This window comes from Sciurus vulgaris, assembly GCF_902686455.1.
Source record: "Sciurus vulgaris genome assembly, chromosome: 5".
Classification (NCBI taxonomy): Eukaryota; Metazoa; Chordata; class Mammalia; order Rodentia; family Sciuridae; genus Sciurus; species Sciurus vulgaris.
The window spans coordinates 65884080-65900354 of NC_136465.1; the positions used below are offsets into that span (position 1 = coordinate 65884080).

General features: G+C 44.5%; 1 protein-coding gene and 1 long non-coding RNA gene across 2 annotated transcripts in view; one reads left to right on the forward strand and one right to left on the reverse strand.

The window, feature by feature from the left end:
- ADA2 (adenosine deaminase 2) overlaps positions 1-13562 on the forward strand; it is a 37981-nt gene extending 24419 nt beyond the window's left edge. Inside the window, exons 4-9 of the mRNA XM_079140235.1 lie at positions 2000-2127; positions 3974-4064; positions 5236-5344; positions 9551-9708; positions 10283-10485; positions 10764-13562. Of these exons, the coding sequence (XP_078996361.1) occupies positions 2000-2127; positions 3974-4064; positions 5236-5344; positions 9551-9708; positions 10283-10485; positions 10764-10863 (789 nt within the window). The 3' untranslated portion in view covers positions 10864-13562. The remainder of the gene's footprint in view (positions 1-1999; positions 2128-3973; positions 4065-5235; positions 5345-9550; positions 9709-10282; positions 10486-10763) is intronic.
- The window catches only part of LOC306661353, an 84427-nt gene that overhangs the window by 61167 nt on the left and 6985 nt on the right, over positions 1-16275 (reverse strand). The window lies entirely within an intron of this gene.

Genomic DNA, 16275 nt, shown 5'->3' on the forward strand with positions numbered 1-16275 from the left:
GCATAGCCATAAGGGGAAAAGGAATCCCCTGGACTAGAGAGAGAGGTATGAAGTCCAAACTGGGAGGAAAGGAGGAGAGGTGGTTTCCCTGGAGCATCCAGCTCCCTGATGCGAGCAAAACAACAGCTGTCTCCAGTGAGGAGAAAGGATTTTTCTTTTTATAATCATAATTCTTGGTTCTCCTGCTTCCTACAGCCTCTGGGCTCTGAGTAAAGCAAACTTTTGACTTTAGCTGCTTCTTCCTCAATGATCCTGCATATTTATATATAGCACTTATTCTTCACCCTTTGTTTTATAAAAGTGGGTAGAGGGCTGGAGATGTGGATTGAGATAAGACGAGGGCTGAGCACTTGTACTTATCTAGCATGCATGAGGACCTGGGTTCAATCCCTAGCACTGAAAAAAAAAAAAAAAAAAAAAAAGTGGACAGAATTTATCTCTTCCACTAAATTGCAAAGTCTTAAGTATAGCCACCTTGACTTACCAGCATCTGTTCATGTCTTCCAATGCCTATATCAGTTCCCTGTGCACAGTAGGTGCTTAATGAATGTCCATGAAAAGAAACGGAGCCCTTACATATTATTTCACATTCTCTGCAAAAACTCCTACCTCTTATCCTGACCCTCACCTGCCCATGCACATCTCCCTTTGGCACAGGGTTGAGATCTAGCCCAGTGACAGGACAGGGAGTGGTAGGAGCTGCAGGGAATGAACACTCCTACCACCCAGGCCCTTACATAGTAGTCGGCCATCCAGGAGACTTCCGACTGACATTCAATAACAACCTTTCAGGTGGACACATTAGGGACTCTTTGTTTTTGCAGTGCTGTGGGTGAAACCGCTGACTTCATGCAAGTCAAGTGCTCTACCATTAAGCTTCAACCCTGGCCTGGGAAATTTTCCTATAACCTTCACCATTATGCAACTCTCTTCTCTTCAGTATTTTTTTAATTTTCTTACCCACACCTATCCTTGGTATTTCTTGCTGTGCTCTAACCATATCACAGTTGGTATCCCCAGTGGCCTTACTTGGCCTGATGAGGAGGTGACATGAGTCTTAGGACCACAATTTCTGGCCTGTGTCCTCTCTTCAGCAGACCTTCATTCATCACACAAATCCTTGTTGAGCACCTACCATCTGCCAAGCATTGTTCTAAGTGTGGGCACAAGCATTGTTCTAAGTTTGGGCATAAGCATACCCCTCAATCTCATTACATTCCAGGGTATTATCCCACTGGAGCTAGAACTTTTTATATGGCAGCAAAGAACAAGTCAGAGGCCCTAGGAGACACTGGTAAAGTCAGGCATGGTGGCACAGCCTGTATTCTCAGCAGCTCAGGAGGCTGAGGCAGGAGGACTGCAAGTTCAAGGCCAACCTCAGCAATTTAGTGAGGTCTTGTCTCAAAATAAAAAGTAAAAAGGGCTGGGATGTCACTCAGTAGTAAAGTGACCCTGAAGTTAATTCCCAGTATCAACAAAACAAAACAAAATTGGACAGGAAAGGTATTTTAGTCAGTTGTTTTAGAAAAAGTTTATTTGGGGGCTCATGGTTTCAGAGGTCTCATTTCATAGTCAGCTGGCTCCATTCCTAAGGTCTTGAGGTGAAGCTGAATATGATGGCAGAAGAATGCAGTAAAGGGAAAGGGCTCAAGACATGAAGATAAGGAAGGAGAGAGACTCCACTCTCCACATACAAAATATATATACCCCAAAGCCACGTCCCCAGTGCCTACTTCCTTCAGCCATACCCTCCCTGCCTTCAGTTACCACTCAGTTAATCCCTATCAGGGAGTTACTTTACAAATTGGGTTAAGGCTCTCATAACCCAATCATTTCTCCTTGCATTGTCTCACACATGAACTTTTGGGAGACACCATATATACCTAAACCATAATAAAAGGGCACAGCACAACCCAGTTTTAGAGATGACAGGTGTTTGGAAATGAAGACTTGCTCTGCACCTCTCTGATATCTACTTAGGATCATGCTTTGTTCCCAGGTGTATGAACTGGATGGGGAGATCCACGACAAGTTGTGGGTAGTGAGGGCTTACCAAGAAGTGACTGACAAGTTTAAAAGAACCCATCCTGAATTCATGGGACTCAGACTCATTTTTTCAGATTACAGGTGAGAGAATATGGTTGAAGCTGCCAGAGTTGAGAGAATGGGATGCAGGCACTGGGCTGGGAGGGGAGAAGAGAAGAGGAGAAGGAGCAAGGAGGGAGTCTTGGTGGCTGGGGGTCATCCACCTAGTGGTTGATCCTGCAGGGCTGTTGGTTTGGTGTGTGCATTTGTACTTGAATGCAAAAGTTGAGATCTAGCCTTGAAAGTAAACTGAAATGAAAAACTGTGGAAGTTTTCTAGATATTTCTAGACCATGAGTCCATACTTGCCAGGGTGATGATGGGCATAATATTTTTTCCCAAATAGTGGTATGATTGGTCCACATTTTTGCTTCCATTTGTTTGTTTTGGTACCAGGGGTTAAACCCAGGTGTGCTAAACCACTGAGCCACATCCCCAGCTCTTTTTTATATTTTATTAAGAGACAGGGTCTTGCTGATTTGCTTAGGGCCTTCCTAAGTTGCTGAGGCTAGCTTTGAACTCTCTATCCTCCTGCCTCAGCCTTCAGAGCCGCTGGGATTATTACAGGTGTGTGCCACCATACTCATCCTTTTTTTTCCCCATTTACTGCTGGGGTTCTGCCTAAAGTCATCTGTGTGCTGTGTGTGGCCATGTGGGAGGCCTTGAGTGACACCGACTCAGGTCTGTGTGCGGAGACCCCACAACAACCATGTGTGCATGGTCTAGGGAATAGTGAAGAAAGACCCACTGCTTCCCCTGTCAAATGCAGAATGCTTTATAGCTTAATTTTCCCAAATGAAGAGCTCTGCTCTTAAATGGAAGAGCAGCTAATCTCATGCTGTGACCTGTCCCTGGCCAAGAACCATGGGGATAGCAGGCAAATAGATGTGACTCTGAGTCAAGATAGGGGAAGGGGCACCAGTGGGATTGGGCAGTTCTCCATCTTTTCCACCCATGCATGAGGCTGGGCTATGGAGAGTCATCAGACTTACCAGAAACCAACTCCCATCCCTGTCCCCAAGTTCCCTTTTCTCCTGTTAGAACCTGCAGGAGCTGAGCCCCATGCCTGTTTGCTAGTCCTTTCCCCAACCTCAAGAAGAAACTCACAGGATGGGCCAAAGTGGTTGCTCCTTGACATCAGTGGTCCTCTCCCAGGGCCAGTGGCAGGAAGGTGTGAGGGCTGAGCTGAGAGGGTCAGGGTCCCCTGTGTTCCCTTAGGCTCTGCAGGAGATGCCATGGGTGGGAATCAGGCAGGATGTCTTATCACCCTTAGGACTGAGGATTGGAACAAGTGACCCAGTGGCTGGGCAGAGACCTTCTTGCCATTGTGATTATTCTACTCTTTTGTCACTTGGTGATTTTGTTGTGTGTCTGCTTGCCTCACTTCTCCCCCAGACTTGAAGGGAGAAGGTGCAGAGGGAAGTAAGACAGCTTGGGTATATGCTTTCTGGAGTGCCCAGTGTTTTGCTGACTTGATCATCAAATGGTCATATGGTTCCCAGGTCCAGTACACCCACCAGGAACTCAGTGAACTGTGGCATTTTTCAGGTGTCCAGTGGACAGGGGACCAGCCTCCATACTTTATGATCCACCCTGCAGGGATGTGGGGCACATTGGGAACAAGCCCACCTTTGCTTTATGCAAATAGACAAATAAAACTTTTCCCATGGGTCCCCTTGTCCCACCTACTTCTCATAGGCTCTCGGTCTCCCTGGAGCCAAGGTTTCCTGGACAGGAATGATTTGGTTGGGCTGGGGTCATGTGTGTGGTTGTGCCAAGGGCTGCTAAATACTGTGGCCTAAGCAAGCCCTAGGCACTGAGGGAGACCATCGGGGTTTGTGATTCTGCTAATGCTGCCATCTCCCAGCTTCTCTCTGTCTCTCTCTCAGGACCAAAAGCGTGGCTGGCATTGCACATTCCATCCGAACTGCCATCAAACTTCGAGAAATATTCTCTGACATCATAGCAGGATTTGACCTGGTAACCTATTCTGTGAACAGAAAGGAGGCACAGGGGTTGCCTATGGCAGGCCAACCAGGCAATTCTTTGTGAAGGGGACACCTTATGCAGAGCAGTGCCCACCAGCACCCTTGGGCTGTGGCTGCTGACGAAGCAGAGCTGGCAGAGTTCAGCACTGATTCTCTCTTAGAGGCTGTGAGTGATGGCAGCCAGAGGAGAAAGGAGAGCAGAAGAGTCACATGGCTAAAATGGAAAGTTCTAGAAGAAGAAAGAAATTCAAGGAGTTTGGACAATAATTATGGACTTGTTGTCCATTCCCCTACCCTTTTATTTAGACCAGTGGTTCACCTGTGTTGGACTTTTACAACAGTCACTCCTCCCACTGTAGCACACAGAAGGGAGCAATCTGAGATGGATCTAGCCCTGGGCAAATTCTCCAGGATGTGAAATTTGTCCCCTCCATTTCCACTGTCCCATTTGCTTGCTTCCTCATTTCTTTCCCCACAAGTGCTGGGGATCAGATCCAGGGATACTCTACCATTGAGCTATTTCTCCAACAATTTAAAAAAAAAATTTTTTTTTTCCCCTAAAGTTTTGAGGCAGGGTCTCAGCTAAGTTGCTGAGGCTGACCTTGAACTTTCAATCCTCCTACCTCAGCCTTCCAAGTAGCTGGGGTTACAGGTGTGTACCACCATGTCTAGCCTAGTCTTTTATCTATTTATTTATTTATTTTGGTAATAGGGATTGAACCCAGATTGCTCTACCTTTCAGCTATACTCCAGCCCTTTTTACTTTTTTTTTTTTTTTTTTTTTACCCCCCACAGGGGGGTCCAGGGGATTGAACTCAGGGCCTCACACATGCTAGACATGTGCTTTACCACTAAGCCACATCCCCAGCCTCTGCTTTTTACTTTTTACTTTGAGACAGGATCTCACCAAGTTGCTTAGGACCTTACTAAATTGTTGAGACTGGCCTTGAACTTGTGATCCTCCCGCCTCAGCCTCTGGAGTTGCTGGGATTACACCATCAGTCTGGCCCTACCAGTCATTCTTAAAATTTTGCATGACAAAGGTCTCAAGCAGTAGTGGGTGGGGTACAAGGAAGGTTGTTCCTAGGCTGCAATATGTACTGACAGTAAAGTCAGGTCTGTGTCAAGTGACTCCTCCATGTCCCCTCCTGTCTGTCCTGTAGGTGGGGCGTGAAGACACCGGCTTCAGTTTGTACTACTACAAAGAGGCTCTGATGATTCCAGTCATGTATGGTGTTAAACTACCTTACTTCTTCCATGCTGGGGAGACAGGTGAGTTGTACAGAAAATAAGTAGGAGGTGGTCAATAGGAGAGGTCCTCATCAGCTCTCAGTGTCCTGTGGGACGCAGGAGCATCCTCTCTACATCTCATGGCATAGTCCACAGGCATTGTCAGACCCCTACCCATTTTCATAATCCTGACAGCAGTCTTGCAGAGAAGAAGTGAAGGAGAAACAATGACAATAATATTATCAGGCACTTCATGTATAATATTTCTATTTCTCACCCAATTCCTCCTGGAAAGCATTTCTATTTTCATTTTATAGACAAATAGCGCAAGCTCCAAATATAGTATTACTGGTTCATAGTTAAAGTGCTGGTAAGTGCTAGGCATGGTGGCACATGCCTATAATCCCAGTGGCTTGGGAAGCTGAGGCAGGACGATCACGAATTCAAAGCCAGCCTCAGCAATTTATTGAGGCCCTAAGCAACTTAGCGAGACCCTATCTCTAAATAAAATATAAAAAAGGGCTGGTTGACTAGTGGGATTATACATCATGTTTAACCAGAAGAGTGAGAAATTATATTCCATTATATATGATGTATCAAAGTGCTTTCTACTGTCATGTATAACTAATTAAAACAAATTAAAATTCTTTCAAAAAAAAGGACTAGGGATATGGCTTAGAGGTTTATCTCCCCTGGGTTCAATCCTCAGAACAAAAAAAATAAATAAATAAAATTTTAAAAAAAAGAGCTATAAGTAGTGGAACCTGAATTTGAACCCCTTCTGGTGATTCGGTGATTTCCATCTTATAACTGAGTTATGATTGAGAACTTAACTGACCTATTCAAAGTCACACTAGAAACTGACAGGACAGGAACTAGAACCTGGGCTGCTCTGTCCTCTTAGGGTGTTGTCCACACTCATGAATGCCAAAAAGGAAAATCACCCTAAAAAGCACTAGCTGCTATTCTTTCTGAAATATCTTTAGCCTGGCCATATCTTTGTTCTCCATGGGCTCTCTGAAATATCTCTCAGCCCCACCCATATTTTAGTTCTTAAAATGTGTAAACCCTAAGCACAGATCATGGCTGCAATTTCAGATCAAAAGGTAGATTTAGGGGAGGCTGTCTCTATGGTGCCTAGACCAGCAGAGAAGATCTCTGTAGCATCTCTTTGCCCTTGCCCTGCCCCCTCTCCCATCAGACAGAGCATAGGCACCTGTCATCCACAGGAGACCAAGGAGATAAGGAGCAGGCAGCAGCTCAACCTCACAACCAAACTTAAACCTTGCTTTATAACACCATCCGGCAGAGAAAGTGTCCCTGTGCATTCATCTCTTCTTCCTGACATTTGAGTCAATTTAGATCCAATTTAGATCAAAGTCTGCTCTGAGAGATTTCAAGAATTGTTCATGAGGATGGGGTAGGGGTGTGGGGTTGTTAACCTTGAAGAGCTTATGGCCTAGTTGGAAAAATTATACTTACTTATGTGAAAAAAAATTTGGCAGTACAAAAAAGAGTGTAATGCAGATCTAACCAAGTATATATGGTCCTTGGAGACAATTTTGTCATGACTTGGGTATTTAATTCCCCAAAATAATGTCCGTATTTTAAAGAAGAAAGTAAATATTTAAAAACCAGTAAAAATCCATCTAACACACACAATATAACTAGCATTGGGAATCCTCTCCCCTCTTTTTTAGGGGGGAGCTGGGGATCAAACCCAAGGGACTTGTGCATGCTAGGCCAGTGCCATTTCATTGAATTTCACTCCCAGCCCAGCTGGGAATATTTTAAATAAAATTTTTCTGCTTTATATGTGGATTAGTTAGGGTGCCTTTAGGTGCAAGAATGGAATATACACATCCAGTGGATTTTATAGTAGGGCCCATTTATTTATTATCATAAAATAAGCAATCTCTGTTGTGCTCATTGAATTAGTGATTTTTGCCCTGCTTGGGTGTCAGATGGTGAAGTCATAGTCAGGTGTGACCACATCCAGTGAAGCAAAATATGAAACATCTTCCTTCAGTTTATCTATTTTTTTTTTTTTTGAACTGGAAGTTGAACCCAGGGCTTCATGAATGCAAGGCAGATGCTTTGCCACTGAGCTACATCCCAGTCCTCTCTCTCTATTTTTTAATACATTTATTTTGTTTCTTTATTTTTATGGGGTGTGAGGATTGAACCTGGTGCTTCACATGTGCAAGGCAAGCGCTCCACCACTGAGCTGCAACTCCAGGCCCAGTCCTCTTTTTATTTGGGAGGAATTTCAGAAACTCCCCAACAGAAAACCTACCACAGCTGGGTGCACTGGCACATGCCTGTAATCTCAATGGCTCAGGAGGCTGAGGCAGAAGGAACACAAGTTCAAAGCCAGCAATTAAGCGAGGCCCTAAGCAACTTATGGAGACCCTGTCTCAAAATCAAAAATAAAAAATCAGGTTAGGGATGTGGCTCAATGGTCAAGCGCCTCTGGGTTCAATCCCTGATGCCAAACAAACAAACACCCTCCCAGGCCAGCTTTAGGACTATCCTAGCTGCCAGGAAGGATGGGAGTCTGGAGATGTCATTTCACCCTACAAAGAGGGCCCTGGCAGCAAGAAGAGTGCAGTAGGCATGGTTGGGGAGGAGGCAGCAAGAGCATCTGCCCTGGCTTTGTTAGTGGTGGCCACTGGAATCTAGCAATTGATGATGTCTCAAGAACACTGTAAAATCTATAAAGGATCCAGGCACAGTGGCATGCCCTTGTAATCCAAGAGACTTGAAAGGCTGTAACAGGAAGATTGCAAGTTCCAGGTCCGCCTTAGCAATTTAGCAAGGCCCTCAACACTTAAGCAGATCTTGACTCAAAAAAAGAAATAAAAAGAGCTGGGAACATAGCTCAGTGGTAAAGCACTATATATATATATATATATATATATATATATATATATATATGTATGTATGTATGAACACACAGAGAGAACATCTCAAAATAAATAAATAAGTTAAAAAAAATTAAAAAGGGTTGGGGATGTAGCTCAATCGTAGAGTATGCTTAGGTTAAATCTCCAGTACAACACACACACACACATACACACACACACAAAATCTACAGAAGAAAGTAAATGTGTAAGGAAAATCCCACAAAACCACGCCGGACACAGGAAATCACATAAGGGAGTTTATTAAGCAAACAGAGTGTCTCCCTGAAGGGTAAGAGAGAAAATGAGAGGAAAGAGAAAGGAAAGAGAAAGGGCGCGTGCTAGAGAGAGTGGAAAGCAAGGAGGAGGAAAAGCAAGTGTGTAGGAGAGAGAAACAAGAGAGGAAAGATGGCGGTTGAATTCCCCCGGCTAACGGGACCAATATCGGAGAAGGATACTTGCAAGCTGACTGATGAACCAATAGCTAGCTAGGATGTTCACAGATTGACAAGTGGTTGGGAGGTGGGGAAAAAGACTGCAACAGAATGGGCGGGGGAGCAGCTTTATATATTACAAAATGCATATGGGTAATTATACTGACATTATAAATAAAAGAGTGTTTAGTATATTGCTGTAAAGATCTTAAAGATCATTGTTGTAAGGATTCACAGAACTAACAAAAAATGGGGAAGAAAGAATATGGACTGAGGGGCAAGACTATCAAAGTCTGAAACTCACTTTTACTACATATTAGTTGAACATCCTCTTGTGAATTTATAAAACCTATATAAGGGGCTAGGGAGCTGGGTGCAGTGGCACCTGCCTGTAATCCCAGCAGCTCAGGAGGCTGAGACAGGAGGATAGAGAGCTCAAAGCCAGTCTCAGCAATGGTGAGGCGCTAAGCAACTCAGTGAAACATGTCTCTAAATAAAATACAAAATAGGGCTGGGATGTGGTTCAGTAGTTGAGTGCCCCTGAGTTCAATCCCCTGGACCCCCCCAAAAGGGTAGGGGGCTAGGGGGTGTAGTTCAGGGGTAGAGCACTTGACTAATGTGCATGAGGCCCTGGGTTCAATCCCCAGCACCACACAAAAACATCCAAACAATAAGAACAACAAAAATCTACACAAGTTTCAACTTTCTCATCTGATTAGTAAATAAAATAATACAGTAAGAGAGAGAACAGGCATACCATACCTCTCTTTAGCATAGTTACAAGAAAAATATGTGGTGTGCATATTCATTTCTCTGCCTATTGTTGCCTGGGAGAGTTAGAGTCTTTTCCGATAGATAATCTATGGATCAGATCCACATATCCCTGTTCAAAACTATCCTTTTATCCTCAGACTGGTATGGTACTTCCATAGACAGAAACCTGGTGGATGCTGTAATTCTGAATGCTACCAGAATTGGCCATGGATTTGCTTTGACCAAACACCCAGTAGTCAAGGCTTACACTCGGAACAAGGACATTCCCCTAGAAGTGTGTCCCATCTCCAACCAGGTATGCACAATCCTTGGGACTAATCTTATGATCTTTTTGCCCCACCTCAACCTCTCTTTTTACTCAACTTTTTCTCTATACTTTCTCTCTCCTTAACTCATTCTTCCACTCTCCCATGATCATTAATAAAGTTATTTAGGAATGGTCTTTTGCCTAGACCACTCATAATAAGGAAGCAGCAGTGAGGGTCCTAATTTTGGGGTGGCGGAAGGAATTGGGGGCAAAGCTGTGCCCAAAATGAAAGGGAACATCAGGCAAGACCAGTGAAGTGAAAGGGGCTGTGGGATATTGCTGCTTCCAGCTGTTCCTTGGGGCTCTTTGTGCACCTGCCTGTCTTGCTGTATTCAGGAGACTTCTCTGAGCAAGATCCAAGAGCGAGTCAGATATTGGTGCTGCTGATAAAACTCAGAGAACATTAGGAAGAACATGGGGACTAGTTCTATTATCAACATTCAGAACGAGAATGGGGATAATAAAGGAGCTGACTGAGCTCACAACCTCACCTCCCTTGTAAAGTCTTTTTACAAATTTGTGGATCAACGTTTGCCTTTCTCCCTTGCCTCCTATTGGACAGGTCATGAAACTCGTGTCTGATATGAGAAACCACCCTGCAGCTGCTCTGATGGCCTGTGGGCATCCCATGGTGATCAGCTCTGATGACCCAGCTGTCTTTGGTGCTAAAGGCTTGTCCTATGATTTCTATGAGGCCTTCATGGGCATTGGGGGGAAGAGGGCTGACCTGAGGACACTCAAACAGCTGGTCACAAACTCTATCAAGTGAGTGTCCTGTGTACTTCCCCGAACCTGCCCCTCTCCACAACTTTTTTTCTTTTTCCTGTTTCTCAAAGTACAGGGTAGGGAACCCAGGACCTTGCCTATGCTAGGTGAACACTCTACTACTGAGCTGCACCCCATCCCCCACTCCCCAATTCATGTTTTGTTTTTGCTTTCAGACTGGGGAGATGTGTCCTCTGCAAGAATCTAAGGTCACCTCATACTCCCTGTCCTGTTCCCATTTCCTTCCTTGGGGCTCACCTGAGCTCTTCTTCTTGCAGGTACAGCTCCCTGTCAAAGACAGAGAAGGACCTTTTCATGAAAGTCTGGAAGCTCAGATGGAATCAATTCATAGATTATCTGGCTAGGAAGCCAAGGTGAAGAGAAGACAGCCATTTATTATCTCTGCATCCTGCCACTGGCTGTCTTCACCTTTTTTCAATTATTCTTGAATTCACTCCAGGATAGATAGCCTCCACCTCCATTTCTATAGCAAAACTGATCTTGTGAAGGTCATTGCTGGTCTGATATCACTTGACCTGTTAGAAACACTTCACCACATGACCAGACTCATCTTCTTTGAATATTCTTGTCTCTCAACCACAGTAACATCAGCTCTCTTGTTTTTCTCCTCTCTTGCTGGCCATTGCTCCAGGTTTGCTTTTCCAAAATCTCTTTATATGGTTGGATTTCAGGGCTCCATCCAGGTCTACTCTTCTAATCTTAATCATGTTTCTTTCATTCCTTCCTTTCTTTTTTTCCCCTCTCCTCCTTCTGAACTCGTTTCTAGGTAGTCTCATCTATTACTTTGATTTTTAAATACCATTTATTTGCTGATGACTCAAAAATTTATTTATTCACTTGGAAAGTTCACAAGAATCTCAGAAACCTACTATGTGCCATACTCAACTTTCTGGACTCTGAATTTTTTTCCACCTTGATAAATGGTATTTCCACCTATTCCATCCAGTTGCTCAAAGCAGAAATTGTCAGGGAAATTCTCGACTGATCCTGCCCACTTCCCCACTTCTTACATCCAAATGTATCTCTAATCCATCTGTGTCTTTTCTCCTTTAGCTGAATCTCAGCCACTGGTAACCTCTTGCCTGAGTTTTGACAATAGCCTCCCAATTGAACCCTCTTTTGTTGTCAGCAGCCTAACCCAGGGAACCCTGCCTGGATCCTGGCTGGCTGGATTCTGCCACCTGCCCACACAATAGGCAAAGGTTGGAAAAAAGTAAAGTAAACTTCATGTAATTTGAACAAATTGGGAAGAAGCAGCTAGGTTGCTTGGTGCTATTCGGTAACACTGTTCTTCTCTTTGTCCTTTATGATTCATTTTTCACAGTTTAATTTTTTCACTGTTAAAAAATTAAAATAAATCAGGATACTTTGTTGTTTACAATCCAGTGCATTTAGAATAAAACCCAAATGTCTCAGCATCCTGTCTAATCTGGATCCCTTCCAGCATCATCCTACCCAGAAACCCCTAGTGCACCAGAATCAGGCCACACTGGTCCTTTGTTCCCCAAGTGTCAAGCTGTACCCCCTGCCAGGGCTTTTTCTTATTCTCTCTGCTTGGAACATGCTCTTTCCATTCTTGTCTAATTCACTCCTGTTTACCCTTCAAGTTTCAGGCTCATGCCACTGTCTCAGGAGGTTTTTTCCTATTATTCTGTCTTAGGTACTTTGCTCTTTTCCATCACAATTCTTACCACCATCTGTAATTGCATATTTATTTGTTTAGAGTCTCACCCCACCAGGCTGTAAGCTCCTTGTGGGCAGGCACTGATCACTGTTTCTTACAAGCTGTGCACACTCGCAGCAAGCTTATTTGTTCCCAAACCTAGTTATTATGTTAGTACTTAATAAAGGATGTGTTGAATGCACAGGGTCATCTGTATCTGTGTGTTGTGGTGTGTTTTTTTTGTGGTGCTGGGGATTGAACCCAGGGCCTCACACATGATAGGCAAGCACTTTACCACTGAACCACACCCCTGAGCCCTTTGGTATTTGTTGAGTTGGTTGCTGAGACAGGAAGGAATAGTCTCTCCTGCAAAAGGCCTCCTGTGATCAGAGTCTGGCTCCTAGCCTAGTATGTGCAGAAAGAAGGCAAGAAGCCAGTTACGTTCTCAGTCAACTATAGGATATGAAGGAGAATAAGAATTCCTTATCCTGGGTGCAGAGGTGCATGCCTGTAATCCCAGTGACTCAGAGGCCGAGGCAGGAGGATCTCAAGTTTCAGGCCAGCCGGGGCAATATAGTGAGGCCCTAGGCAGTTTAGCAAGACCCTGTCTTAAAATAAAAAATAAACAGGGCTGGGGATGTAGCTCAGTGATAAATTGCCCTTGGGTTCAATGGGGATGGGGTGTTGGGGGGAAGAATTCCTTTAAATTCCCTAGAGCTGGGAGGCTGAGGCAGGAGTATTTCAAGTTCGAGGCCAGCCTCAGAAACTTAGTGAGGTTCTAAGCAACTTGGCAAGAACTTGTCTCAAAATAAAAAATAAAAAGGACTAGGAATGTGGTTCAGTGGTTAAATACCCCTGGGTTCAATCCCTAGTATCAAAAAAAAAAAAAAAAGGTCCCAAGTAGATTCAAATCTCTTCCCATCTATCATCCATCCCCTGTATCTGAGCTGTCCTGCAGCATCCAGCCCTCTCTCCACTTGTAGTTTATTGCTGTTTGGCTCTAGGTATTGGGAAAAAAGGCTTGCTGTCCATGGGTCCTAACCATAGGCTACGCCCAGGTGAAACTTGACCTGTAAGATCCTGTCTAATTCTGAGGATAATTCATTGCCTTAACCAATCCTGGTAGAGTCTCTTGGGTCCAAACTCAGCTGATTTACATTAATAACTGGTGAAAAACGAACTTAACAGAATGGGCTTTTGTAGCAAGTTGCCATGACTACATGTGCCTCCAGCAGAGGTGGGAGGTCTCTAGCCTAGACTTAGTGTAGTGTCTAATTTGGCAGAATGGACCAGCAAGCCTTTACTTCATGTCCAGTTCTTTTTTCTTTTTCTCTCTTCCTTCCTTCCTTTCTCACTCTCCTCTCACCCACTTCTTTTTCCTTTCTTTCTTTCTTTCTTTATTTTATTTTTATTTTTTTGCAGTATTGGGATTGAAACAGGAAACAGGGGCACTCTACCACTGAGCTCCATCTCCACCCCTTTGTAGTTTTTATTTTGACACAGGGTCTGGTTAAGTTGTCCAGACTGGCCTTACATTTGTGATTCTCCTGCCTTAGCTTCCCAAGTGGCTGAGATTGCAGGCATATACCACCATGCCTGGCTCAAATGGTGATTTTTTTTTTTTTTTTCTTTTTCTTTTTTCTTTTGTGGTGCTGGGGATTGAACCCAAGGCCTTGTGCATGTGAGGCAAGTACTCTACCAACCCAGCTATATCGCCTGTCCTAGTTCCACCATCTTTACTAGTTGCATTTTATTGTAAGGAAGAACTCTTTCACTGCATGGCTCATGGATTCTGATTTTAGTCAAGGGGCTAAAATCCATTAGTACTGGGCTTGGGTGTAGCTTAGTGTTGTAGCACTTGCCTAGAATGTGTGAGGTCCTGGGTCAATCCCCAGCTTGTGCCATCATGCTTTGCTAAATTCCTATAATGTTTTGAGCAATTTCTTTATTTTCTTGACACGAGGCAGGAGGATTACTTGAATCCAGGAGTTTGGGGCCAGCCTTAGCAACATAGAGAGACCCTGAACCATCCCCCGCCAAAGTCTTTCAAATACATATAAATCTGGAGGGGGGGGGGGTGCAGGGGGTGTGGGGGGTAGGTGTCACATAATCTGAATGTCTCCTGTTCTGGGTTCATTCTTCATTCGGTACAAGGAAAACAAGGAGGAGATATGTTGAGTTGAAAAGTCTAGCTAAAATGAGGTAAGATTGACAGAATCTGATTTATAGCCTGGCAGAAATCCTAAAAGGCTAGCGACACCATATCTCATTTTCAAGAAATCTCCTCCAGATTTCCTCAGAAAGATGTGCCTGTTTAACTTTTAAAAGTCACCAAAATAGGATTTTGTTACTTGCCTCAGCCACTCAGACCAGAATTCCGGCTTTCCTGGCATTGGGTGTTTTTTTTTTTTTTTTTTTTCTTTTTCTTTTTTGCAGTCCTGGGGGTGGAACCCAGGGGCTTACACATTCTAGGCAAGTGCTCTACCACTGAGCTGCATCCTCTGTTCATAAATATTATTTTCACACACATAGTTTCTTTTACTTTTTTTTGGTACTGGGGATTGAACCCAGGGTGCTTAACCCCTTTTTATTTTTATTATTTTATTTTGAGACAGGGTTTTCCTAAGTTTCTTCTTAGGGCCTCACTAAATTGCTGAGGATGATTTTGAACTTGGCAATCCTCCTGCCCCAGGCCCCAGGGTCCCTGGGATTATAGGCATGCACCACTGTACTGCAATATGTTACTTTTAATAGCAGTTATTCTATAAAACATACTCTTGCTGGGTGTGGTGCCACAGGCCTGTAATCTCAGTGGCTGGGGAGGCTGAGGCAGGAAGACTGAGAGTTTAAAGCCAGTCTCAGCAATTTAGCAAGGCCCTAAGCAACTCAGTGAGACTCTGCCTCTAACTAAAATACAAAATAGCGCTGGTGATGTGGTTCAGTGATTAAATTCCCTTGGGTTCAATTCCTGGTACAAATAAATAAATAAATAAATAAATAAATAAATAAATAAATAAATAACCTCTTCTGTTCTTGCTCTATGTGGGAGGGGTGTTATTTAAACATTTGGGGGGCTGCAAGAGCCTTGAGGTACCTGGAGCATAGCAGGTGGAGGGCAACAATTTTGGTTCTGCTTTGCCCTGAGAACACCCATATCCTTCAGTGCTCACCCATAATGGTGCCACAAGGACAGAGCTGCTGGTTTCCAGGTTGCCTAGACTTTTTAGCTGGTAATCTTCCAAAGGGGATGACCTGTCCTAATTCAGCTAGACCTCCTGAGACTAAGCCAGCTCTACATTTGGGAAGGGTGGAGTAAGGAGTTTTTTACATTTGTTGAGCATCTAAACTGATGAAGGTCTAAAGATCCTCTTCCTTTCTTTCTTTTTTTTGGGGGGTGGGGTGGGGGTGGGGAGAGGAGTGGGGGCTGGGAAATTAAACCTAGGGGTATTTTACCATCCAGCCCTTTTATTTATTTATTTATTGGAGACGGGGTCTCTGGCCAAATCGCCAAGGCAGGCCTCCAACTTTCGATCCTCCTGCTTCAGCCTTGGGAGTAGCTGGGATTACAGCCTGGGCCCCTGGCCTAAAGATCCTCTTATCTAACCTCTATCGGTTACAGATAACTGAGTTAAGGCCCAGGGAGGGTCAGTAATTTTCCTAAGGTTGCACCGTGGGTGATAGCAGGTTGGAGTTTCCTCTCACTGTCCGACGTGTTTTCCCCACAAACTCCCGGTGGGCAGGATGGTTTTCTGGCTTAGAGAGTGAATTTTTTAGGCAGCTCAAGTCCCTAACCTGCCCTGGGATAAAGCCGTCCGCACCTCTCTCTTGTTCCTTGCCGCGAGGCCAGAACGTACCGACTCTACTAGGCACGGCTATTTCCCTCCGCCAGAGGACTGACCCCTCCTCTGACCTCTGGCTCTCCTCTGACCATGTCCCAGCCCCGGAAGCAGCCTCGGCTTCCTGTCCCCTCCCTCCCTAGGGAGGAAAGACTGTGGAAGCCCTGGGCCTCAGCCTAAGAACCCTCCCTTTGTCCAGGGTCCCCTGGGCAGAGCGCGGTCTCAGCCCAACCCCCTATCATCCCTCAGCTTGCAGACAGCTGTGGCCCT